Raw genomic sequence first — 25,005 nt, 5'->3', positions numbered from 1 at the left:
GTCTGCAGACTTCAAGCCAGATAGATGAGGTCTGTCTTCACACTGAAAGACACTAAATCACTGTAGCTGATGATGGAAATGACCCGAACTCCATTGTTGCACCTAAAACTGAGCTCCACCCACGCTCTTTCAATCCTGCGATTCCTCCGTCGCCCATGTGCTGCATCCTAAGACTTTGCAGACTAAGATTCTTCCAAAAATTAGGCTTAGTGACTTTTAAGGTAATACACCTCTTTAGTCATCGGTCTTTATCCTATGTTCATTTCTGTCTCATTACAGAGTGCTGGGAGCTGCTATTAAGCAGCCCATCCATCACCGCCCAGGAATAGGGTCTAAAAGGTTAACAGGAACGGATTTTGTAGAAATGGAAAAAATTCTAGTGATGAATGGCACGAGCTTACTGGAATTCACCTTTGAATTAATGACTAGTATTTATCATTTCAAAAATATCGTGTTTTGGGCTCTGGTCGGGTGCTTTTTCTTACGGACTGGACCACTTGAGGACTCCAGTCTTAGAAAAAAATCAAGGCAATACATTAGCTTGTCTCCATGTTATAGCCAGGGCCACAACCACACCACGTTGGAAGAGCTGTTCTAACATATCGGGGAGGGGAGGAGCTGAAAATCTATTACATAATCTATAACAGTGGGATAATGTAACAGCCTTGCATCTTAACAGGCCTTATAGGTTTAAGTGCTTCACTGGGTGCCGACCAACATACTGTGGCTGTGGGACTGCGGGTGAGTTGCGTGCTCGTGTGTGCTCACATGGACAAAGTGCACGTGAATCCTACTTAAAAGCATTTAGGCATATGCAGATTTCCTCCTTTTGTCTGCTGGTTCTTGTCGAGTGTGCCCAGCATGCAGGCTGCAGCGGTGCCAAGCACCCAGCTGCATGATTTATCACAGAATACTCCTTGATTAAGGGAAATTAAAGCAGGCTGCTCTTGGCTTGCTAATTGCTTTGATAACAAGTTCAAGCAGTTAGTTAGTGGGAATATTTTGGAGGATACGGACCTCTGAGAGAAAACAATAATGACAATTAAGGTGGAAGGGGCTGTTGTTTTGATGCAGTATCGCAGAATCTTACATCATCTTGCAGATGATGTAAGATCATCTACAAGATGATGTAAGATGTAAGATTCTGCCTGTCCTTCAGCTAATTCTACCAATTTACTCTGCCTGTGCTGCTAGTACTTAGAGACATTACTCAAATCCACGGCATGCTGATCAATAAAACCAGCGTTTTGGGGTTGTTGTTTTTTTTTTTTGCGGTTTATAAAATTGACAGTAGCATCATCTAAGTCTCAGAAGTGAGTTCCTGCCATAACGATAAAAAGTCTTATGAAGACACAAACATTTATGTGTGATGTGCATCTTGTAAACGAGCTCTTAAGAGTTAAGTTGTGAACCTTAAGCACACCTTCGCGTTGCTTTCACCAGTGCTGATCCTCTCGTGACAAAAAAAAAAAAAAAGCGCCGTTAAGTGTGCTTACGGTTTGTTGTTCCTGTTATTGGAATTTTACAACACCTGCGTGATTGTGACAGACAAGTATAACAAGCAGATGACGTACGTACAGAAATCGGCATGAGCAATTCAACATTGCCAATGATTAGGAAAGAGTTCAAGGAGCTTAGAAACTTTTTGTGTGAGAGCAGCAAAGTCAAGCAAGTCAACTTCTGAAAATATATGGGGCGATTAAAACTGGAGGTTGGAAACAGCCATGAGACAAGTTCCGTCTTCTTCTCATTGGCTAAATTTGTATTTCTGTGAAGCTTGTGAGAGCCTCTCTTCGACACTATGCTGTCTCAGGTTGCTTAGGAATTGTGCTCCTGCTCTGTCAATCATACAAAATGGTGCAGTAGGCAGGGCCTTGCCTGAGCTTTTCCACCATCCCCGTGGAGTCTCTCTATGACAACGACTGGCCGTTGAGACACTCCCGCCGCAAGCACTGCGCCGGCTTCCACCAGTCTCCGTTGTGGCAGCGGCAGATGGTGCAGTCGTCCACCTTTACTTCAATTCCAGCCGGGATGATCGTGGTTCCAGCAAAGCAATTTGGACCTGTCACATGGGAAGGGAGGGAAGTGGGAGAAAGACAGGAAAGAAGGAATGAGAACGAAAAGAAATGGATGTGCCTCTCCTGAGAGCGAGTCTTTTCGGAGGGGTTGTGGAGTGATGCAGAGAGCTGCAGGGAGTTGGGGGGGGGGGGGGGGGGGGGGGGGGAGTCAGAGCAGACGTACAGATCTTTTCACGGGCATGCACCGATGGGCTTGTTTTTGCAACACTAAAGCGCTTTTGTTAGTCTCCCCTTCTCCCTCGACATGGAGCGCTTTGCATCCTAATGCGCTGCGAGCAGAGAAGGCTGCCAGGCGCTGCCAGTACAGAGAGGCAGGAGTACAGAGAGAGACAGAGGCAGAGAGGGAGAAAGCTGCTTTGAGAGGCAGTAGGGAGGATGGTGTTAATCACTTCAGTCTGTATGAAAAGGCCACAGAACTCCTTAGCAATTCCTTACATGATGTCTTTCCACACACACACTCTGAACTGACTTCCAAGACAATAAAGAAGTAAGATTAATTTTGACATCTGATTTATCCTTAAAACACTGCAGGATTTACCGGTGTGGATCCCTTTTTTGTTGATAAGATTCCCTTAAATCTAAAACGTGTGTGTGATTGTGTACCACCGGAACACCTTAAATCCATGTATTTAATCACCTCAGTAGATGGAAAGACAGATTAGCCTGGATGCATTTTAGGATGTGCGCTCACAGAAGCCAGAAACACTCTTACCTTTTGTGGGAACTCAATGCATTGGTTATAAATACCACATGAAATTATTGAATCTAATTTGCTCTACATCTTGTGACAGAAGAGCCAGGAGGTGCCAGGAATTTGCCCCAGTTTTAATCATTTAAATGAAGCAATCAGCAGCTCAATTGGTGTGACGGTGACTTTGAGTTGCTCTCAGTGTTCAGCTCTGTTAAACCTGCTAGATTCAAGACTCCGCCACGAGTAGTCATAAAAACCTCATATGTCTCATAACTCTTGAAGATACAGTAGCTTTCACGGCTAATATTCACGGGCATCTCACTGTCCCAGTGAATAGGATTTATTACTGGCTAACTTAATGCTTGCAATGTAACTGTGAAACGGTACAGTTACTGGACCCGAAGAGGCCACATACACGGGGTACATTCAGGGACACCTGCCAGCTGCATGCAGATCTCCACAACTTGGGCTCAGCCCAGGCTTTTTTTTTCCATGGGAGAGACTTTGATGTGTCACAGGAGGAAAAGCGCAGGTGTAAATCATAAAATTAATGATGATTTTGATGAATAATGATAATGAATTCCGTGTAGGTGCTTCAGTTGCAGCGTGCTGGTATTGTTCATGCCGACTCACTGTCAGACCATCATGTCTTACTGGGGCACTTGAACAAGAACAGAGCCGACGGTGTTATTCAAAACACCTGTGCTCTTCCAGCTAGTCATTTGCAGCTCTGCGTTTCGTTCTATTTGTTTTTGCAGTCAGCACAAATGCGCATGAATAACAGAGCTCTTCAAAAAAATACCACTCGACCACGATGTCTGCTGCCCCTTTAACCGTCTCCTAAAAAGACTCCGCTGCTTCACTTTTAGGCTCCAGGTTTTGTGATCCTGGGTCATTATCACACCGTCATGTCTCGCTGAGACACTTGAATGGAAACTTTTGATGTAATTAGCATCACCTGTGCTTTACCTGCTGTGACAAGCCAGCGTCTGCTGTGAAAACGGCCCATTACTGTTTCTCTAGTAACGTTTAGGTAACTCAAAGTGCTACATATTAAAGTCTCACTGACTCAAAGCACAGGGCACACTGACTTTTTCAGTATTTAACCATAACTTCTACCTAACCTTAACCTTGTGTTTTCATAGCCTACAGATGAGTTAAGGTTGACCAGTAACAGTACTTTCCCAGTTTTTGTTAAGGGATTTGGTTCAATTTCCTGCAGTGTTTACGAGTGAAAATAAGGTGCAGGGGGCCGTAAACCTCCACATGACACTGATAAAAGGTGCTGTTGGCTACCTAGTATACCCCGTCCTTTGCCTCAGTATGGATGAGTCCTTTGCTCTATTCGGACCTGATAAAAGCTCTTTGATCTGAGCTTAGAGGAGACATTGAGAGCGCTTGCCAAGTCTTAACTCTCATTGATCTGCCTCTGGACAGCTGGCACAGGTTACAGGACAAACTCAGTGGAGGTTGATGAGGGAAGAGGGTGACTGGCGCTGCTGCCAAGTGTGATTGTTTATAGCCAGATAGATTTGGAGGCACAAGGACAAAGTTTCAGCTACCTGTCACCGTTCGAAGGACGCGCTGTCACCCGTCTGGGCCTGTGATCAATTCATGGCCAATAAAATTTAGTGAAGTCAGAAAATGTTTGTCCTGTGTCAAAACTGTCTCAGCACATCATACTTTCCCTGCCTGCAGCTTAAGGAGTGAATACATTTAGGATCATTACAGTCTATTTGGCTCGAATACAATTACGTTTCTCGCCTCAAGGTGAAAAATGCTTCCATACAAACTGCAACTTGTACACAGAATATGTCAAATTGAATATGTTGCTAACTGTAGCCAGCTCTGTGGCACAGCTCCTCTATGATATGTCTGTTAAAAAACTGCAATGACAGCCTTCAGACAGATAAGACCTGGCAGATCTTTATATGCTCTAATCCTATCATACTGAGGAAACACTGACCATTTTTCAGACAATTTGTCATTTCATCTCATTATCATTTTCTTCATGAAAATTATATAATTACATGTAACCCCTGATGAATGTACAGTATATAATTCGTGTTAAAGATTAGAGCTGAATCAGTCAGACTCGATGAATGTGGAGCTCAGAGATAAGCGCTCCCACTGGCTGACTATTCCATTGTGCTGCCTTCTGTTCTCTGTTGCTGTTTTCAGGGTGAAACACCAGAAAGCAGACGAGCTAAAAAGCTACATCCAATTAATGGGAAGCTTTGACAAAAAGGCTGGCATAAGCATTGATTTGGTGATTCAGAGGTCAAAAGACATTCACGCATCAAAGTTAAAACCAGAATACATTTAGTTGAAAATATGATAAAATGTAGTTAGGATTCAGTCATGAGCCATGCAAAAAAAAGTGCACTCATAAACCATATTTAGCCAAATTTTAACATCAATACCAAGACGCATAACTCCAAATCACCGAATCAATGATTAATGGGAGCTAATTATCCCCGTGAAAAGCCTCAAACATTTTAGCCCTGAGCAATTAGGCCAACACTTGGCAGCTCTGATTGGTTTTGAAAGTTTAAAAAACCCAGAAGCTTTTCTTTTAACTATCTCAGAATGAGTGGGTTCAGCCAGACCTTTCACCTGTGCCGGAGCAGTGGAAGCGCAGATTATACAGCTGAACGTCCTACGCGCTGGAGTTAGTCAGCAGATGCAACAGCCCCATTCAACCACAACACTGTGTCTAATGTGAATAACTCAGCAGACATGCAGTACATTCACATCACATTTTGTGAAAAGAGCGTGATCTCCAATAGATTTGTTTTTCTCCACAGTTAACTGGTGGCATTTAAAGGAACTTTTTCACCTTTTCATTTTTCTAATACTTTGATTTGTTCTTTGTATTGTACTTTGTATTTTGTGCTAATTAGCTAATGTTAGCATGCTAAAGCAGGCTAAAGTAAGAAGATGAAGATGGTACACATCATTGTCATTCCACCCATGGTACTGTGCTAATGTTAGCATTTAGCTCAAAGCAATGCTATGTCGCTAAGCTAAACTGTAAACTCTAAATTAGACTTAAATTAGTGGAAATCCTTCACTAGAAGTGAACACCTTTCACAGTATAAGACCTAGTGGCATGAGCTAAGTGATTCTAATTGGTCTGGGGTTAAACAGACGCCACTAATGTTACCATCCCACCAAACTATGAACTGTAGCTAATGATGTCTGCGACTTGTAATCCTTCCCTGGTGAGAAAAAGGTGCACAAAACATATTGGTGTTTTAAAAGAGTTACATTTCACATAATTATTTTGTAAAGCAGGTAAATTAAAAGACAAATGTCTGACTGTCTTTCACTGATTGCACGTCTAACTGGAGCACATAAGTGGATGTCTTCCTTTCACAGTCCCCTGTCCCTTGGCCAAAAATGAGAGCTTAACAGAATTCTTCATTGTCCTCTCCCCGCAGCCCTCAGCCATCCACTCCTATGGAGATTTATCTGGCTGCCAGAGCCTGACCAGGCACCCTTGGGGAGCCTAGAAACGGCAGGCCTACCCTGAAATGCCAAGGGTGTCACTGTGTCCTGTCAGCCTGGATTAGCGCTCTCCTAGCAGCTTCTGCAGCCTTGTTAGTGTGGGTGTTTGTGTGTGTGTGTGTGTTGAAATAAAAGAAAGAAAGCAAGGGGGATAAAGAGGAAATGAGAGAAAGTGTGAAAGAAAATGTGGGTAGTCGTGGTGAAATTGCCATTTAGCATCTGCCTCAGACTACATTCCTCTCTGTACATTTATAGGTCAACCGCTGCTTCAAATAACAAGAAAAAAAAAAAAAAATTCAGAATATTTGTTTTGCCTACTTTTAACAGTAATAATCTAATTTCTCTATTTTGGCGTGGCACTGCATAATGAGAAGACTGACTGCAATGACAACACATGTAATCATGAGATTACATCTTACTGTTACCAGGTGCTGTGTTACCTGAAGATTACATTTGAACCATCTAGTGACTAAGCAAAAAACGTATAAATTATATATATATATATATATATATATATATATATATATATATATATATATATATATATATATATATATATATATATATATATATATATATATATATATATATATATATATATATATATATATATATATATACATATATACATGGGGGCAACAAAGTATTTAGTCAGCCACCAATTGTGCAAGTTCTCTCACTTAAAAAGATGAGAGAGGCCTGTAATTTTCACTATAGGTATACTTCAACTATGAGAGACAGAATGGGGGGAAAGAATCCAGGAAATCACATTGTAGGATTTTTAATGAATTAATTGGTAAATTCCTCGGTAAAATAAGTATTTGGTCACCTACAAACAAGCAAGATTTCTGGCTCTCACAGACCTGTAACTTCTTCTTTAAGAGGCTCCTCTGTCCTCCACTCGTTACCTGTATTAATGGCACCTGTTTGAACTCGTTATCAGTATAAAAGACACCTGTCCACAACCTCAAACAGTCACACTCCAAACTCCACTATGGCCAAGACCAAAGAGCTGTCATAGGACACCAGAAACAAAATTGTAGACCTGCACCAGGCTGGGAAGACTGAATCTGCAATAGGTAAGCAGCTTGGTGTGAAGAAATCAAGAGTGGGAGCAATTATTAGAAAATGTATTATAAATACCCACAGACACTCTTTGCTGTCGATCATCCCAGAAAGGATCACATTGCAGACAAACGGTTACTGTACTTCAGTCATAAAGCTCCATCTGTCCCTCAGGATCGGAGCTAGCACAGAGAAATCTCCCACCTCGCCTTGTAAATAGCCAACGAACCATTGGAATCCTATAATTCTAATTTAGGGATTGGCTGTGTGTGACAAGGGCGTCAGGGCACTGGGAGATAAAAGGCTCTCCGAGGACCCATTAGTCCCTCCTACCATGCCTTTAATCAATGGGCTAATGTTTACTCTGCTTAGTGTGTCATTTATAATTAAAACTAGTACTGCTCATTAGTGTCCAACGGGCCCAAGGTAATAATTTTAATTCATAAAACATCAATTACATCCTCATCCTCTAAAGGTGCGGCCATCAAATGGCGATACCACAGATAAACTTGCTGTCACTGGTTTAATGAAAATTTAATGACTTCCGAGGAGTGTGCGTTGAATTCCAGAGGAGATGAGTGTTTACCGTTTTTACAGATGGGGCAGCATTGCTCCGGCTCGTACACAGGGTTGACACACTCTGGGACGGCGCAGTCAGACACCACACAGTGCACCTCATTATTTGGTTCGCAGCGGCACCATTCACAGGGTGACGGCTGTGGGCAGAGGGGGGAAGAGAAAACGGGGAATCTGGGTTAGATGATTCAGTAGGTTTCACCTTCATGGGTGCGTGTGTGCTCGACATGATTACTGCTGGTCAGTTGTAGAAACAACTTGCACCCATATGCACCCCCCCCCGCCCCCCTCCCAATTATAAATCATCCTGTTATGTGCATCTCATCCTGTATTCATAAACAAAACGAGTTAATAAATTATTCACAAAGCCAGTTTTATTAGGCTTCTTGCATCTTAACAAACACAGCCTGTAGTTGACTTTGAATAAAATCACCAGATATAACTAATAAGGGAGTCTATAAAGTAGTGTTGATGATATTTAGTATTTTGCTGCATTCTGCTGCGGCCTGCCTCAGGAAACAGTTCAGAGACTTATCTTACCACCTCTGCAACATGTAAATCAGCACTATGCAGCTCGCCGTGCTGCTGCCTCTCACTTAACTCTATCTTTACAAAGTCTCTTGACCAGAAAATGAACTGCAATACAATTACATGGAGTGGAAAAATACAAACGGTTTCCAAATCATGAAAGGTCAGCTGTTCATCTTATTAGATTTTCCTGCTGCTCATCGTGGAAAACAGTCTTTTGAGGGCGTCTCTGCACTGGGTCTTCTCTGTGAGTGACTCTCTGCTCTGTACTAACCTTAGAGGAAACAACTGTTTCAGATTTTATAACCCCTTCGCCAGTTCACATTTCTGATTCAATCTTTTTGGTGGGTAGGTCAGTGCATGTAGCAGCTGTAACCAGACCAAATGGTTCAGATGAGTCAGAATAAATGGGGTTAGTTATTCATTTGAAGGATTTGAAGTCCAAAACATTCCTAAGTGCAGCAGTCGGTATTTTAATTCATTTCAATTTGTATTCATAACCAGCTACTTTGTGAGCAAATGTTAACTCTTAACTGTGCTTTACTTTTGGGTATATAATATTGGTACGTACTACACTCTACATACAGGAATAATTCAACATTTTGGGAGATGCGCTAATTATTATTATCTTTCTTGCTGGGTGTTAAATGAGGAGATTGATACCGCTCTCAAGTCTGTAGTCATTACAGTCAATTAGCTTAGCTTAGCATAGCAAAGACTAGACACAAGAGGAGATGACTGACTGAAGCTTCTCCAAACTCACTAATTAACACATATCTGGTTTAGTTTCCAGGTTACTAGTTTATTACAAGTATACCAGGTTACTTCTGGTTACTAATCAAACAATTACCATAAATGCTGGAATTGTGCTTTGAAATAAATGTGTTTTTTGTCACTGTGCCAATCAGTGATTCCAAATGCATTCATTTCAGAAAGTTTCTATATTTCCATCTACTACAACTGAATTATCGCAGCAGCGACAACAGCAGCAGTTGCACTGATCATATTCCAGTTTTGTGTAGCGGTAAGTGAAAGGCCTGTGGTGATGCTGGATGCTTTAATGTGACTTTAATCAGCCAATTTTGACAGGATGCATTAAGTAGCACAAAATGCAAAGTGGTCAGGCTTGTATTTCTAGTAGAATTTATGGCGGATGCACTGCAGCCACAAATTGAATATGAGCAGCATCAAGAGATGGAGAGAGGAGGAACAGTAAATTGCTATAAAATACGGCCTAATTCTGTAATGTACCACACAGTGAAATACCATAAACTCTTACACTTTTTGGTGCCAAAAACAACAACAGTACACTACTGTAAGATTTCATGGTATTATTGTCCGTAGGGGCAGAAGCAACATGCAGCCATCGATATCATATGATCATTGTGTATCCTGCTTTCTGGAATCAAACAAAAAGTTCAATAATATGTTGAGAAAATCAAATCTGGTTGTTACTGTGGTTACTTTGTTGCTTACTGGTGATGCTGGCAAGCATCTGGCAGGTGCAAGGGACCGTTTTAAGGAGCAGTTTGAAAAGTTTGAATATCTTAAACCTTTTGTATGACTGTAGACTTAGCCAGCTTAGGCTAATGGTATACCTGCCTGATATTAGCAGATATTCGCTGATTGTATTTTGCTGCAGGCGTGGAGGAGATAGTCTGGTAATTAAAATAACCTTGTTTGTTTCAGCCTTGCATGCGAGTAAGGACTCATTTCAGTCAGTGAATCTGAATTTCCTGAAAGGCAACGTTATTTGTGCACGTATAATATCTAACACTACTTTCTCTACTAATAATACCTTTACTAGTATTACAGAGCTAGTTAGCAACATTTAACTAGTGATGAATTATGAGTGTCAGTCAGTCATTCAGTGAGCTGTGAGTCACCTGGATGCTCAGTCTTGAGTTAAAATTTGTCACAATGCTGCCTTTAAATAAATGTTCAGGCCCTCGTAAAGCAGCTGTCTCATCCTCTGATGTGTTTTGGGTTTCATGGGTGATGCACTTTTAAATGTAAAACTGAGAGGATGATTTTTAGATCTCAGCACAAGACCAAAAATATCAAAGAGAAACTGTCATATCTACAGTATGACTGTAATTTACTGTAGTTTAAAGAAATATGAATCTGGCAGAATAAAACATTGCAGTAGTGTCCTGTAACACATACAGTTTGAAACATTATACTACATTAATAACATTGTAGAAATACAGTATATAACTGGCAGGCGTACCTGCAGAATTACTGTAAAGCCTCACGTTCTACTATAAGATACTGGAATAAATTTAACAGCAATATGCTTTTGTGTTAGTAGTGATACTGTAAAATAACGGTAGGATGCTTGTGTCTACAGCTAGGTTAATGCAGCTTTATGAGGAAATTTGCAACACTGAAAGGAAAGTGAATGCATATTCCACTATCGGATTGTGGCCAAACTTCCTGAACTTAGAATATCTATATGTAAAATGAGTCAAAATCACGATGAAATGAAAGCTTTGACTGTAGCGGAGACATATCAGGCATGAACCGAAGACTGTTTTACCTCCTATTATTCCACTTTCCCCTCTTGTGGTGAAAAATTGTGAATTATGTCTCAGCTGTGCATCAAATATACTGTCAGACGATTGGTAAGATTAAAAATTTGGATCTGACACTGATCAGGTATGAAGTTTTTGTAAATGTTATCTATATAAAATCAGACTTATAATTAAATAAATAAGTGCAGGAGCAGTGACTGCGTTACTAAGAGGAAATATTGCTCACTTGTTTGTGTCCTGGTATTAAATAGCCTTGTTCCTCTGCTTTAAAGGATTCACACTCTTAGGGATGTTAATGATGATAGATTTCGTCTGCTCATTCATTGTGTCTGTTGCATATTTTACAGCTTCCACTCCCTGATGTAAAACACATGTCGCGCCTTTCCTTTTCTAGTGTAGCTGCACCGAAATGATAAAGGCTTTCAAGAAAACCACACATAGATGGTACGGGAGCATCTATAACTTGACTCTCCTCTCATTAGAAATTCCTGTCAAAAATTCCCTGCATATCTCCCTCACCCACGAGTGGTTGAAACCACAACAGCCTCTCCCTCTGTTTGAGTGCTTATACTGAAATGTACCAATTAAACAGCAAGATGTTGTCTCATACATATGGACTGTGTTTTGTCAACCTGACAGACTTAACCCACGGGGGCTGGCGAGGTGGGAGTCAGGGTCAGCGGTGGAGTAGATGGGGCGGTGTCTGAAACATACGATCTCCATTAATGTCATGGCTGCATGTCAGGTTTATGATTCGGCATGTTTCTCCAACAGGAATATTTGGCTCCACCTTGGAATAAGTAAGTAAATATATAAAGCTCTCTTAGCTTTATTGCCCATGACCTTTCTGGGTTGAGTGAAGAGGAGGTACCTTAACCTTGGGCAACACATAAAAGCAATTACAACTTCCTTTAAATTAACAATTCCTGCAGCAGAAACCCCGGTTCAGCTCAGAGTATGTTAGGTAGTCTGGGAGTGGAAGCAATGGCAGTTTGCGATAATTAGCTTCATAATGTGTGTTTATTACAGTCTTAAAATGGAGGTTTATGTGCACAATAACATCCTTGATATAATTTTATAAAATACCAGTTATGTGTTTTTGCACGTAAACATCATATCCTTGTTCAGAAACCTGCATAAGCACTTATCCTAACTGGGATAGAAACTAGGATACTGTGGCCTGTAAACAGCTTCCATTGCCCTAATCACAGATATCAGTCTTACATGGAGGTAATTAATTTATATTATCTACAGATGATTTAATTATCTGATTTTTATACAACACCATTCATTTTAACATTGTCATACCACAATGTCGAGGAGACTCACATCGTTATTTTGGAGGACTCCCCGTTTTACATCTAAAGACCTTTGAGTGATGTGCTGAACCAGCGAACAATGCAGGAAGAGAAGGTGCTCTGGGAACAACATGGCGCCTATTTGATGGTTACTTCTGGCAAATGTATTTTAGCCATTTTGTGAAGAGGAAATTAACATCTACCAATAACGTCTGAAACTCTTAACGCAGAGGATGAGCTGTATTGTTTCTCTCGTCCTTTGTTACTACTGATAAGATGGAGAGGCTAAAGCCAAAATGCTGAGAGTCCTGGCAGCAAGAGACAAAAAATGGGCTCATCCTTATATGCTGAAAGAGCTCTGTTGGTGCAGAAATGAGAGAGGCAAACGGTTCTGCAATGATGCAGGCAATCAGAAACCTATTGTTGAAATAATATATAAAAGGATGCAAAAAACCAGCATCTTAAATGTAAATTTCATATCCTGAATATGGTTGAAACCAGGATACTAGTGTCAATGTGCAACTGATGCAAGTGCTACTAATCAGATCGCCATGCACACTTCAGATGACCATAAAAAAAAAGCAGCTACAAACAGTATCAACATAAAAACATGCATCAAATAATTAGAACTGCTTTTTTCTGGTAATAAAACCAACAGGCTAACAATATAACATTCCCCTCCTTAAAACAGACTTTTCTTTTAAGAGGATTGTCGATTACATGTTAGTTTAAGGGATGTAATTATGGGTAAAAGCACAGCACCAACATGATTTCACTGGAGGAGTGGGACAATTAGTTAAGTGCATTTTGATTAATACTTGATCAGCTGCCAAACGTACAGCAACTCTAAAACATAACAATTGGAACAATTAGACAAGGCTTCACTAGATTCTGCATCCGGCACAGACACCGTTTCCTTTTTGCCCCATAAGGGATATTTCTATCTTTAGAGGACAGAGAAGGAGGCGATTAGACATCATATGCTCGTCCTTAAAGCACACATTGGTGATGCAGGAGTAAATCTGCTAAACCTTTTCCCACTTGTTTTTCTTAAATGCATTGTCTCAAATAGTAGCTGCTGGTAAAATGTAAAAAATTAACTGGAATGAAAATGAAGATGAGGATTAACATATATCATTCATTTGGTTTGAGGCGATGCAATCAATATTTTTGAACATGGACGTGAGCCAGAGACAACTTAGCTTTGTTGTGTATGGCTCACATTCATTTTTCATTCATTGTCAAACTGACAAGAAACTTGAAGCTTGACATATTGTATGCAATGCTGAGATGATGTGGTGTGTCTTGATGTCACAGGAGCCCCTTCACCCTTCATCTATGTCAGTTTTTTTTTTAGTTCACTTTTTCCAAAACCCCTCACACACTCTATTTTGCGCATGTTTACATACGGTTGTAAAAACTGTTGAAATACGTTCGACACCACAAACATAACACAGTATCACTGGTAATTGGACTGCGCCATTCTGCGATATCTAAAAAGGACAGGCAACACTGCTGGGCTCTTTTCATTCCTGAGGACCTCTATGAAAGACTTGTGCCAGGTGAAGAAAGGCGGCAAGTGAAGCAGGGACTAGAGTGCATTTTGGATCTCAGATTAACTGTTGTGCTGGGCTGCATGTCGGTAAACAGAAGCTGTCGGAGCAGTTTTGAAAAAGTCAACTCAGTGTTTAGAAATGTGTGTTACCAATTGGAAAAAAAAAAACTGTACGAACCCCCGAGGGCTGGCTATGAGGGACAGTAATGTTTACTCGCTATCACAACTGGCCTTTAAAAAGGAATTATTTCAAAGCAGAAGTGGCATTTCTGTGTCGGTTAATCAGGCAGATTGACCCGTAAAGCAGCTCACATGGAAGCAGGCCAGTGCAGATGCTTCGTGGGCATTCGTATATTACAAATGTAATTTTAAAGAGAAAACCATGTACCTATGACACATTACAGATTCCTTCGATGTATTCAGCGGCATCTGGTGCTCTCAGAGTGTCCTTTTGTGAGAGGTCTGCAGTGGAGAGGATCAGTCATGCCCTTACCCGCACTTAACCAAAGAAAATGGAGCACCGGCACCAAATTTAGACATGTTGCCAGATGTTTAGGTGAGGAAAGGTCTCCTGTTGTCCCTGTCTTATTGGCTCAGTATTAAAGTGAATCGGCTGTCATGCTTTTCATTCCCACTCTGAGGCAAATGGAGATGGGGCAGGAGAGCTAATGTGAATACACGGAGGCTGGGTAGCCCCCTTGCAGGTTTTCTCAATTGGTTAAACACCAAAAACACAAAAACTCAAAACCTGACATAATTCCCAAAAACACCCTTTACTGAAAACACAAGTCACCTGTTTCATTCAGCAAACACGTGCTCTCAATATAATTAACTCAAGTCATCGCGGCCTAAGCTCAAACACCACACCTTTCTCCAGGTGCAAACACTAAGCCTCAAAAAAAACCCCACATCAATCAGAGTGGCAGGTTGAATAAACGGGGCCTGGAGGCACGTCCACGCTCTTTGGATCAATGGATCCTAACAATGCCGAAGTTGCAAGACATCAAGGAGGAAGAGGACGGGGGAAGACAACATCAACAACAACAACAACAAGGATAAGTAATCAAAGATGAAATCCGTGACACCCTGGTTCATCATTCGCTCATACGTGGGAGAAGTATGAGAAAAGCAGGACAGCTAGTGCAACCCAACCTAAGCCATTAATCCAGTCAGTTGCTGTGATACAAAGTTGATGGGATATTATGGCCTGAGACGAGGTGACGAGAATCCTGACTAACTTGTACATTTGCTGCATTCAGAAATAAAGTTTTACAGTATGTTTCACTGTCGACTGACTCTTCTATACATGTTTTGTCAGTGTCACATTGCAAAGGGTTGTGAACCAAAACAACATATACAGTAGTGTCCCCTTATCCACTAATGTAAGAGGTATTAATAACAGTACTGTTTTGATTTCCTCTCAGTGGGATGTTCCTGAAAGGATTATCTGGACAGTCAGTGCAGTGATTTTACAGGTTCAAATTATTATTATTATTATTATTATATCTGGAAACCCATGCTAAACATTTTGGTGGCAGTGTTTTGAATTAACCATTTTAGTGTGTAACAAACAGTGATGTAGTCTGTATTTTTGATAGCTTGAGTGTGTTTTCTGAGCGCAAAATTTGAATTAGACCTAAAATGTGTGTGATGGTTTGAGAAGATGGTGAGTTGTTCTGGGATTTGTGTCTAAGCAGTTGAGAAAAACTGTACTAGGAGTTATAAGAACGGGTTGACAGTCAAACTGCATGCTGCTGTCGTCCAAGTCAAAATATTTAACTGGTGGTCTGGGAATGCAGAGAGAGAGAGAGAGAGAGAGAGAGAGGAGGCAAGGCGTGTGGATGAGGAGAGTTGGTTGGATGTTAAAAATATCCTAAAACACTTGTACAGGGGTACTTTAAGTGCAAACCAGAAAAACTTGTTTGAAAATTCTTTCTGGCCTAATTGTTTGCACTTAATAATTTCTAATTAGGACCCTTATTGCCTCTGGCAAATTGGATAAGAAAATTAATTTCAGCAATCATTTTCACAGCTTTTATAGCTGTTTTGTCTCATAGGTGTCAGTGTTGAAAAGCAGTCACTAATTACTGTTGTGTGTGATGTGTAGGCAGCTAATTGTGTGTATGTGTGTGTGTGCGTGTGCATGCTGTTTTAAATCCATTGTTGTGATTGCCTGTGCATATGCTTTCACAGTATGTTTCTGTAATTACAGTACATCTAGTTCTGCAAAACCTTTTGTTGTATTGAGAGCACAATTAAAAGTTCAGGAAAACAAATCAATTACAAAACATTTTCTATCATTTGTATCTATTATAGGGATAAAAGCAAAATATTTTCCATGAAGATGAAATCGCCTCAATACTCAGTCATACCTGCACTGGATGGCTTAGTCCCTGTCTCATTGGGATTTCAGGAAAGGTGAGCAGACAGTAAAGTATTAAGAACGCATGTTTTAGCACTTATATCACTTGCAAATTAAGCAATTAACATTAGTTCCAAATTAATCAATTAACATTACGTGCCTCTAAATGAGAAATTATTCAAGATTGTCTCATGGTTAAATTCTACTGTGTGAACTCCCCCCCTCCCCCTTTCAACTCTGCATCCCCTCCCTTGAGGGATGGCAGGAAGCACGGACGGGATTGTTCACATTTGAGTTCACATCCCAGCCCTAGCCTGACGATCTGGGATCTGAACTCACCCTATATCTCCTGGTTCTTGATTGCAGCTGCGCTGAGGCCTGAGGCACGCCGGCCATGCTGGGCGGACTGGTCCCTTCCTCATCTGATGGGAAACCCTGTAGGTGAAACACCTACTAAGGTTGAGTGGCATGACTCTCTCACAGGGCAATAAAACAAAAGAGTAGAAAATACACCTACTGGTAGTAAATCTACACCTGCAAAATCTACATTGTATTAAAAACTATGTTGCTAAAAGTTAATACTTAAGTGGATGAGTTGGCACTGGGAAATGTACTTTATACTAGTTTGCTGATGCATGAGTTATACCAGCATTAGATTCAACAAATGACAGGCTGACACTGCACTGCAGTCAGCTGCTTTGTGTTGAATGAATGCCCAATACCACCTGCATGACAATGACTGCATACTCTACTTAAATGGGGCTTAATGACTGACCAATTGCAAGATGGGATTTTCAGCATAATAAAATCTGAAAAATCAAGTGTTGGGTGGTGACAAACTACCTACATCAATCCTCCATTCAAACATAAACACCCGAGCATCCCAGACACTCTAGACTGACCGTACTCTCTCCTGTTTGAGACGCTGTGTCTCTGCATCTCTTCTCCATCATCTGCCACTGAATATAAATGAAAACGTCGGCCCAGTGTAGCACGATCACGGCAAAGGAAATGCCAATGAGGCCCACACCAAAGGTTAACCTGTCTGCATCTCTAAATAGGGGCCAGTATACCAGATACTGATGGCCTTTGATTTCCTCGAACACTGCAGGGTTCCAAAGCTTTCATGTCCCCATTAAATACATTTACACAAATAAAGTACTTAGGTACAATTTTGGGGTATTTGTACTTCACTCAATTTTTCCCATTTTATGCTACAATAAAATTCTACTTCCACAACATCCCAGAGGGAAATATTGTAATTTTTAACTCATTACATTTTTTAACAGCTTTAGTTAGTAGTTATCTTTTAGATTAGGATTCTACATGTGAAAACATGTGGCGTGCTCACAAAATACTATACGTTGTTAGCAGTTCCAAGAAAGAGACATTTCCCCTCTAAACTACTATATGGTTTCATTTAAATAACTGCTGAAGCTAAAATACATAAAATTATCAAATATTTCACAAAAACAGCGAAGATGGGCCCAAAGTCCAAAGGTAAAAATCCATATTTGTATAGCAGAAATTTTTACCCTGATAAAAATCTTAAGACTACTGGGAACCATTGATCTGAACTAGCTGATTCTATATAAAGTAGTGCAAACTAGTGAAATACTGCTTAAGCAATGATGCATGACTCCTAACAGCCTACTGTTCAAATACATAATAACATGATACAGTAACAAAGGTTATTTTTCTGCAGAATGATACTTTTGTGCTTTTACTTCAGTAGGAATGTAAATACAGGACTTTTACTCGTAGTAGAGCACTTTTACATTATTGTAATACTACTTGTGCATGCGTAAAAGATCTTAGTGCTTCTTCCATCCCTGAAGAGACCCAACCTTCACACAGGATGTACACTAAGACATTAGAGTTATCTGTGTGGTCTCAGATAGGGAAGGGGGATCATCCTTCGCCACAGATTTCCTCGCCTTATTTCTATCATGTCATTTTCACTGAGATAATCAATATGAACAAAAGAATGTCTTTTTCTCCCCCCAAGTGCACAGACATGTCCTTCCCTCTCTGTACCCTCCCGTCAAGGTTAGCATGTGGGTGAGCTGCACTATTGATGGACTTGATCTCACATCAAACTGCGAGGCTTATGCACTCACAGCAGCCTTTACAAAGTCTGCGGGCTTGCATCCCAATGCAGGAGTGAGCCTGATGCTATCTGAAGTGCAAACACACCAGTCAGTACAGATTAAGTGCATAGGTTTTAAATGGGTTGATCCCACACACCCCTTGTTAACAGCATCAATATGTCATTCCCATCCTAATGTGCCAAGTCCCGATGTATGATATTTTTGTCATCCGTATCATAATTATTATTGTTTGATTAATTACTAATCATTTGATACAAAATATTTCTAACGAAATAGTGAAAAATGCCCATTACAATCGTCTAAAGCCCTTGCCCAGCAAACACTGGTCGGATAGTGATGTCGTGTCCGTGGCTAAAATAGATTCAGGTCTGATGCCAAAAACTGTACCGTGGTTATGAGACAGACGCCAGATAACCAAGTTGCTTCTACATCCAGTAATGGTCCAAGTACTTGTTCTGCAGAAAAATGGCCCCTGTAACTGATGCATCTATATCTATCTATCATTTTATCTGCTTTTATATTTTATCAGTGGGTCCAAATGCATGTGTCTTCATATAATTCTAAATATCATATTTATGCCATTCATGTGTATCTACATGTGAATTATATTCCTGTCTCATTGTTTTGAAGTCTGTGGTGTTTGTAAGAACCAGAAGTCTTCGAACTCTCTTTGATCCTGCACCATAAAGATGAGATATGCCAGAGTGTGAAGCACCTGCCAAATGCTGTTTACAACTGTTTGTTGGTCAGGGTACACACACCAGAAAGACACACTAAAGGTTGGTCTATGATCGCATAGATCTGAATGTTCCTTGCAACCGCTATATAAAAGCAACACTAACGGCCTCGCAACCTTCGAAGTTCTAAGTTCACCAATTTCTAGCCAAAATAAGCCATGAATAAAAAAAACACACACACATTCATACCTCTCACTCATTACTGCATCAACATTAGCGACCTCATACATCAACTGAACTGATCAGTTAGCTAAAATAGGTGGGTTTTCCAAAACATCAGCTCTAGTCAACTTTCATGGTGTAACGTTTCCACCATGCATAGCTTTGAATTCAGCTGACATTCAGCTCGCAGGATAATATTCTGCCGTTTTGAGAGACATTCAGATCTAATGTTATGCATGTTCAGAAGAGACTCAATGTTAAATCTAACTAAGGGATAATGTTCAACAAGGAGTCCATTATCAGAAATTAATGGACTCTGTAGAGGCAACTGTCCTCTGCTGCATGTCAGACAGTTCTTAGCCTTCCCATCATCCATTAATTCCTAATAATAGACAACGTGAAGGGCTTTATATACCATTCTCACTTGCCAGAGGAAAAAACAGACCATTATGTTATATTTTCACGTGTTTTGCAATCTACGTTTTTCACAAGCCATAACTAAGTTTCCTTTTTAACACCTGATGGTCTGACTAATACCTGGATAAATCTTTACCATATCATAAGGTTCTTATTCTTTTACTACTTCAGTAAACAGAGCAAAGCGCGGATACAACCTGGCAACAGGAGATATTTCTAGTTCATAGAATCCTTTGGCTCAGCTATTAGCCAGAAAGCTAACGTTACACTAGCAAGGTTCAAAGTCAATAACATTTCCTACTGTTGACGACACAATAAATGTAGTTTGACAGTATGTTTTACATTGAGACCAGCCAGCTACCCAGCCATGTCCCCAAATCAATAAGATTTACATGAACAAATCATAGGCCATGCACTGTTGGCCGCAGCCAGAGGTAGCGAGTCAAATAGTGAATGGGATGTGAGATGATTGCTTACGTGATACATAAGTATCAGTTAGTTCAGAGGGGCACAGTGTTACTGTCACCTTCCAAAAACATTTATCCTTTTTAACTTTTTAATACAAACCTGCCAACATCAGCACTCACTATGATCACAGTACCAACATATAGATAAAATAAAATAAACTCTGGTCAATGGTGATGCTGTTTTATCTAATGTTCGGTAGAAAGCAGACATTGTTTTCACTGTTTATGCCCACCTGCCCCGAGGTCTTCCTGGACAATGTTTGAGGTTAGAGCTCCACCTCATCATAGCAAAGAAAATAAACATGTTAGTGTTTGTGGTTGTGCTACACAGCCAAACATTTCACTTATTAGCTCAAGTTTTTGGAACAATTCATGCATAATCTATGCATAATGAAGACAAACATCCACTGCATGTGGATCTCAAAATGACTCCTGATGGAGAATTAGCCTGCAAGCTAACGTCAGCCAAAGTCAAACCCATGTTCACTTGTATGATGGAAATGTTACAGTGTGAAAGTTAATTACAACTGTGGCATGTAACATCAAAAATTACCAGTAAACAGCTATTGTGTTGGCCAATGCAATTTCTTCACACACCTACACGAGCGGTCATATTGTGTGGGATCGAAGGCAGCTTGGATTAAGACTTGTGGCTCTTACAAACACCACAGACCAAAACAGTAAGACAGGTATCAGGTTTCAAGAATGGGCATTGAGTATTAATAGTCTTTCCATGAAGTGTGGACATCACATTGTGGCTGTCTGATCACAACCATTTCACAGCCAAATAAATTATCGATCAAATGTTATTGTATTAAAATAAAATTAAAATACTTTTTCATAGCAAAAATATGATCAAGGTTTACTCATTTGTAAGAGGGGGTCTACCTTTTATTTGGCTTAACCCACTGTGTAGCCCCTGTCTGCTTCAATTGGTTTCAGTGGCATGACGTGCTAATAATCACAGGTGCACCATGTTCCAACATCCTCCAGCAGAGGTTTTTTGCTGTGCGTTGAATCATCATGAAACCAAATTGGTAAAGAAAGGTAGGTAAAGAAAAGTAGACAATGAGACTTTGCCTCTTACAGATTACTGACTTAGGTTATGATTTTTATATAAAACACAATTTACTTTTGGTTCCCTTAAGCTTATGGTAGTTGCTGGGGAATTGTTAAACCCGAGAAGAAACTTGTTCATGCCAGTCAAAAATGCAATGAGGTTTTTGATTAAAAAAACACTTGGATTGTTTATGTAGATATCCTTGCTGCAAATTATTCTGCACAAGTGATTTAAGTTTGTTAACAGACACTATCAGTGTGTTATCTTTCCCTAACTTTAAAGCTGCACTAATCAATATTTTTGTAATAATAATTTGTCAAAAAACTATGTGTTATGTGAGAGGGATTGCATGAAGTGACACATACATACAGATGTACGGCTCACAAAAGTAATGTTTTGGTTTACTGTCAATGCTTCTATATGCATACAAACCCTGTGCTAGGGCTGCATCAGACAGCCATTTATAGCTAAAAACATTCTGTTAAACCAACTAGATGCTACCTGTTTAAGTTAGCAACTAGCAGGTGAACAAAATGGAGCATTTAGGAGCTACGGAGCCAGATATTTTCTCAGAACTTGGTAGAGACCAAAAACAGAGCTAAAAGAGAATGACTATTTAGGTGGGTAGAAAAACACAACTCCAAATGAATGCTAATGGTTTTTGTTGTTGTTGTGTTTTTTGAAATTACAAAGTATTTTAAAGCTTCCAGGCTCTGCTTTTATATATCTATAAGGGTGAGAGCAAGAAATGTCCATTGTTTAATTACCCAGAGGAAGACTTAGGTGAAATAGCATGCTCAGACTCGTTTGGGTTTAACCCAAATTTTAATAGGTTCGACTAACATAACATAAGGAAATGTTTTGTCTTTCTGTAAAACTCTGAAGCAAAAAGTTTTGTCAATACTCTAAAATGGTTGTATGTACGTATGACTTGGAGGTTTCCTAAATGGATGTCACAGTGCATATCTGTTTCATTGGTATCTTATTTGGATCTACACATTGTTGATCTCTGGTATTGTTATAGTGGTTACCAGTTATGCTGAACACTGTGATTTGCCACTGACAATACTAGTTAATCTTGAAGGTGCATTTTTTCAGCTTAGTTTCAAGTATTCATTTAGTTCTGGAGTGCCTATAATTTCAAGATGGCTGCACAAAATAGATGATTGAGAAGTGCTCTTCTTCACTGACATATAAACACAAATCTTTTACACCTGATGGGAGAACCCATCTGTTTCCAATCCAATTTTTTAAACTGGAGAAATGTGATTGCTTCTGTCTATCCACGGAAATGTAAAAAAATAAAAACAGGAGGAAATTGATAATGTCATCATACTGCCCATTTGCTTTGAATGTTTTTGACCTCTAATATTATGTCATAACATGTAATCGTTAAATCCAGAAAAGGATAAATGTACAGACTGATGTGATGTATGAAAGTTTCCAACCTAACTTCAGACCTGAATACTACAGTATCGCTACAGTGGATCCAAGACATCATGACATTTTCCATTAGACGTTTGTTTGGCTGATACAACTATAATGGACATGCTAATATTAACTAGCTAATGATATATTTGCACAGACATGAAGTGCCATGATTAACCATAGAGCTATACTGTTGTTAAGGCTGCAATGTGTCATATTACATTTCAATCACTAACAGCCCCCAATCCACAACTTGAATGAGGAGGTTTCCTCATGGGCAGCAACAGTTAAAACACAGACTGTGGTTGTCATGCTCGTAGTGTCATTTCAAATCTGGCAGCACTGTCATGCTCTATAACAACCGCTGAGACTCTTGTCTGATGGGTAAAAACAGTATGTTTCCTTTGCAAGAGACACAGGAAAACTGAATCTGCCAGCAATGACTCAATGTCCACAAATCAAAGCACTAAAATACTGTTAAAGCATCAGTCCGCTTAGTAATGCTGGGTGAATGTTCAGATGATAATGCAGGTGGGGTGGGGGTGGGGGTGACATCACTGTGAGAGGCAGCCATCTTTGTGCCCTTGGCCAATAAACTCATTTTACAAGTAGATTGCTGTCAACAAGTTGCAAGACCAAAAGCAGTGTGTAGGCGTCTGAGCTACGGAGCTTAAAATCCCTGAAGACTGACTGCAACCGCAATGACTCCATTGTGACACTACATTTTGTTTCATGTTTGAATTGTTTAACATCTATCACTCGACATGAGCATGCAAGTCTAGTTAGGAGTGTTGGCGTAAATCTAAAAGAACTGGATAGCCCAAGCAGACTTCCATGTAAGATGGTCTCTTTAGTGGCATCCAGACTTTGACTGTGACTGATTGAATCAACCTGGCAGGATGGAACCAACTCATGAGCATCAGTCAGGCACTTTAGCCCTTTAAGAAGTTAAAATCTTATAGCATATGAACTGTTTTACCATTATACTGGAAGATAAAGATTAAATACAATGCAAAACAGAAGACAAAATCATATTAACATTATCATTGTTTTAAAGATTGGACATTTTGGAGGTGCATTTCATGAAGTGCTAGAATTTTGCTATGGATTGTGTTTTTGTAAGTTGACGCACCTGAATCAAGTGAATCAATGCAAAAAAATGTGAGAAATCAATTGTTGTAAAAAAAAAAAAAAAAAAGATCCAGGTTGGATCTGAGTCCTTACCTTGAATTCTTCCAGTATTTTATACGTTTTCCCCCGGTACTCGCAAAAGTTTTTAACCTCCTTGCACTCGGGGCAGCATCCATTGTGCTCCACTTTGGTGCACTTGGGGTGCAGTTTGGGGCACTCGGGCTGGTCGCACACAGGCCCGTCCTCCGTGCACACGCACGGACAGTTCGAGTGTCCCGGGTAGAAGCGCTCCCCGAGTTTGTAGACGAAGCCACTGTCATCCACGCATCCTTTCCCCCGGTAGTCATCGAAGACGATGCTTTCGCTGGCTGTCCGCTCCGCCTCGTCCGCGGCGTAATCCTCGGGGTTACCTACCGAGGCCGGAGACGTGGCGCTCAGGGCCAGCAGGAGGACGAAGGCGGCCGAGAGGAGAGGGCCCATCCTTTGCCTCGGCGTCGTTACCCACATTCAACAAGATTGCGTGGATGTCATCCCTAGACTCCCTGTATCCTCTCCGGATCCGTACTGCGCTTCATTATCATCATCATCACCACCACTTGAGGAAATGGGCTGCAGTGGAAAAATAAGAGATGATATGATGGATGATGATTCACTGCTGTTGTCCTGCACTTCCTCACAAACCACTAAACCTCACATTCCAGTTACTTCTTTATTTTTGCTGATAGGCCTGTGCACTGGGTATTTTCCCCTAAACAGCCACCAGTTGTCTTTATAACGATCAATCAAGTTTCTTTAATTATTATCGCATCTCCAGAGACAAATGGGACTCCACGACGCAGCTTATTCAACAGGGTCAAAACCATTATTCCTGAAAGAAAAACAAAAACCTTGGTTAATGCAACGAGAGCGCGTGTATAACTAAACGTAGGTGCGCGTGTGTGGTGGGGGTGTGCGGGGTGTTCACGTTCAAATGACTCACACTTCGTGCACAATCTCGGCAAAAGCTGCACGTCCAACAACTGAAGAAAAGGTTAAAACATCCTTTATGTGGAGTGGGTGGAGTGGGCTCCTCGCAGTGTTCTTCCACATTCACAAAACCCAACCAAACGGCACCCTCTGCACAATTGACAAACTCTACGAGAGCGAGCAGAGACAACAGGTAGCTATCAGTGCATTTCAAATTCCCCTGAGCCAACAATCATACAAATGACTGCACCGACGTTGAACTCACAACCTGTTATTACCAAACCAGCCATGTAACATGCAAATGTTCCGAAACGTAAATGCGCAATGAT

The 25,005-nt window shown here is 40.5% G+C and overlaps 1 protein-coding gene across 1 annotated transcript; it reads right to left on the bottom strand.

Annotated features, from left to right (window-relative positions):
- Nucleotides 1-1,910: 1,910 nt before the first annotated feature.
- vwc2l (von Willebrand factor C domain containing 2 like) lies at nt 1,911-24,217 on the bottom strand. Its single transcript, XM_070838680.1, has 4 exons — nt 23,804-24,217; nt 16,537-16,632; nt 7,931-8,060; nt 1,911-2,062 (listed from the first exon to the last, which is right to left on the bottom strand). The coding sequence occupies exons 1-4, from the start codon at nt 24,215-24,217 to the stop codon at nt 1,911-1,913; spliced, it is 792 nt and encodes a 263-aa protein (XP_070694781.1).
- Between the last annotated feature and the right edge of the window lie 788 nt (nt 24,218-25,005).

This window comes from Pempheris klunzingeri, chromosome 10 (assembly GCF_042242105.1).
Source record: "Pempheris klunzingeri isolate RE-2024b chromosome 10, fPemKlu1.hap1, whole genome shotgun sequence".
NCBI lineage: Eukaryota > Metazoa > Chordata > Actinopteri > Acropomatiformes > Pempheridae > Pempheris > Pempheris klunzingeri.
This window is presented reverse-complemented; position numbering and strand designations above follow the sequence as displayed.

What these genes read in the sequence shown, in the direction of transcription:
- vwc2l (XM_070838680.1), bottom strand. Translation starts at nt 24,217, where the DNA reads ATGTGGGTAACGACGCCGAGGCAAAGGATGGGCCCTCTCCTCTCGGCC. An exon ending in AAATACTGGAAGAATTCAAG is followed by an intron (nt 16,633 to 23,803) that starts GTAAGGACTCAG and finishes TTTCACCTACAG; the next exon opens with GGTTTCCCATCAGATGAGGA. An exon ending in CAAGAACCAGGAGATATAGG is followed by an intron (nt 8,061 to 16,536) that starts GTGAGTTCAGAT and finishes CTCTGCCCACAG; the next exon opens with CCGTCACCCTGTGAATGGTG.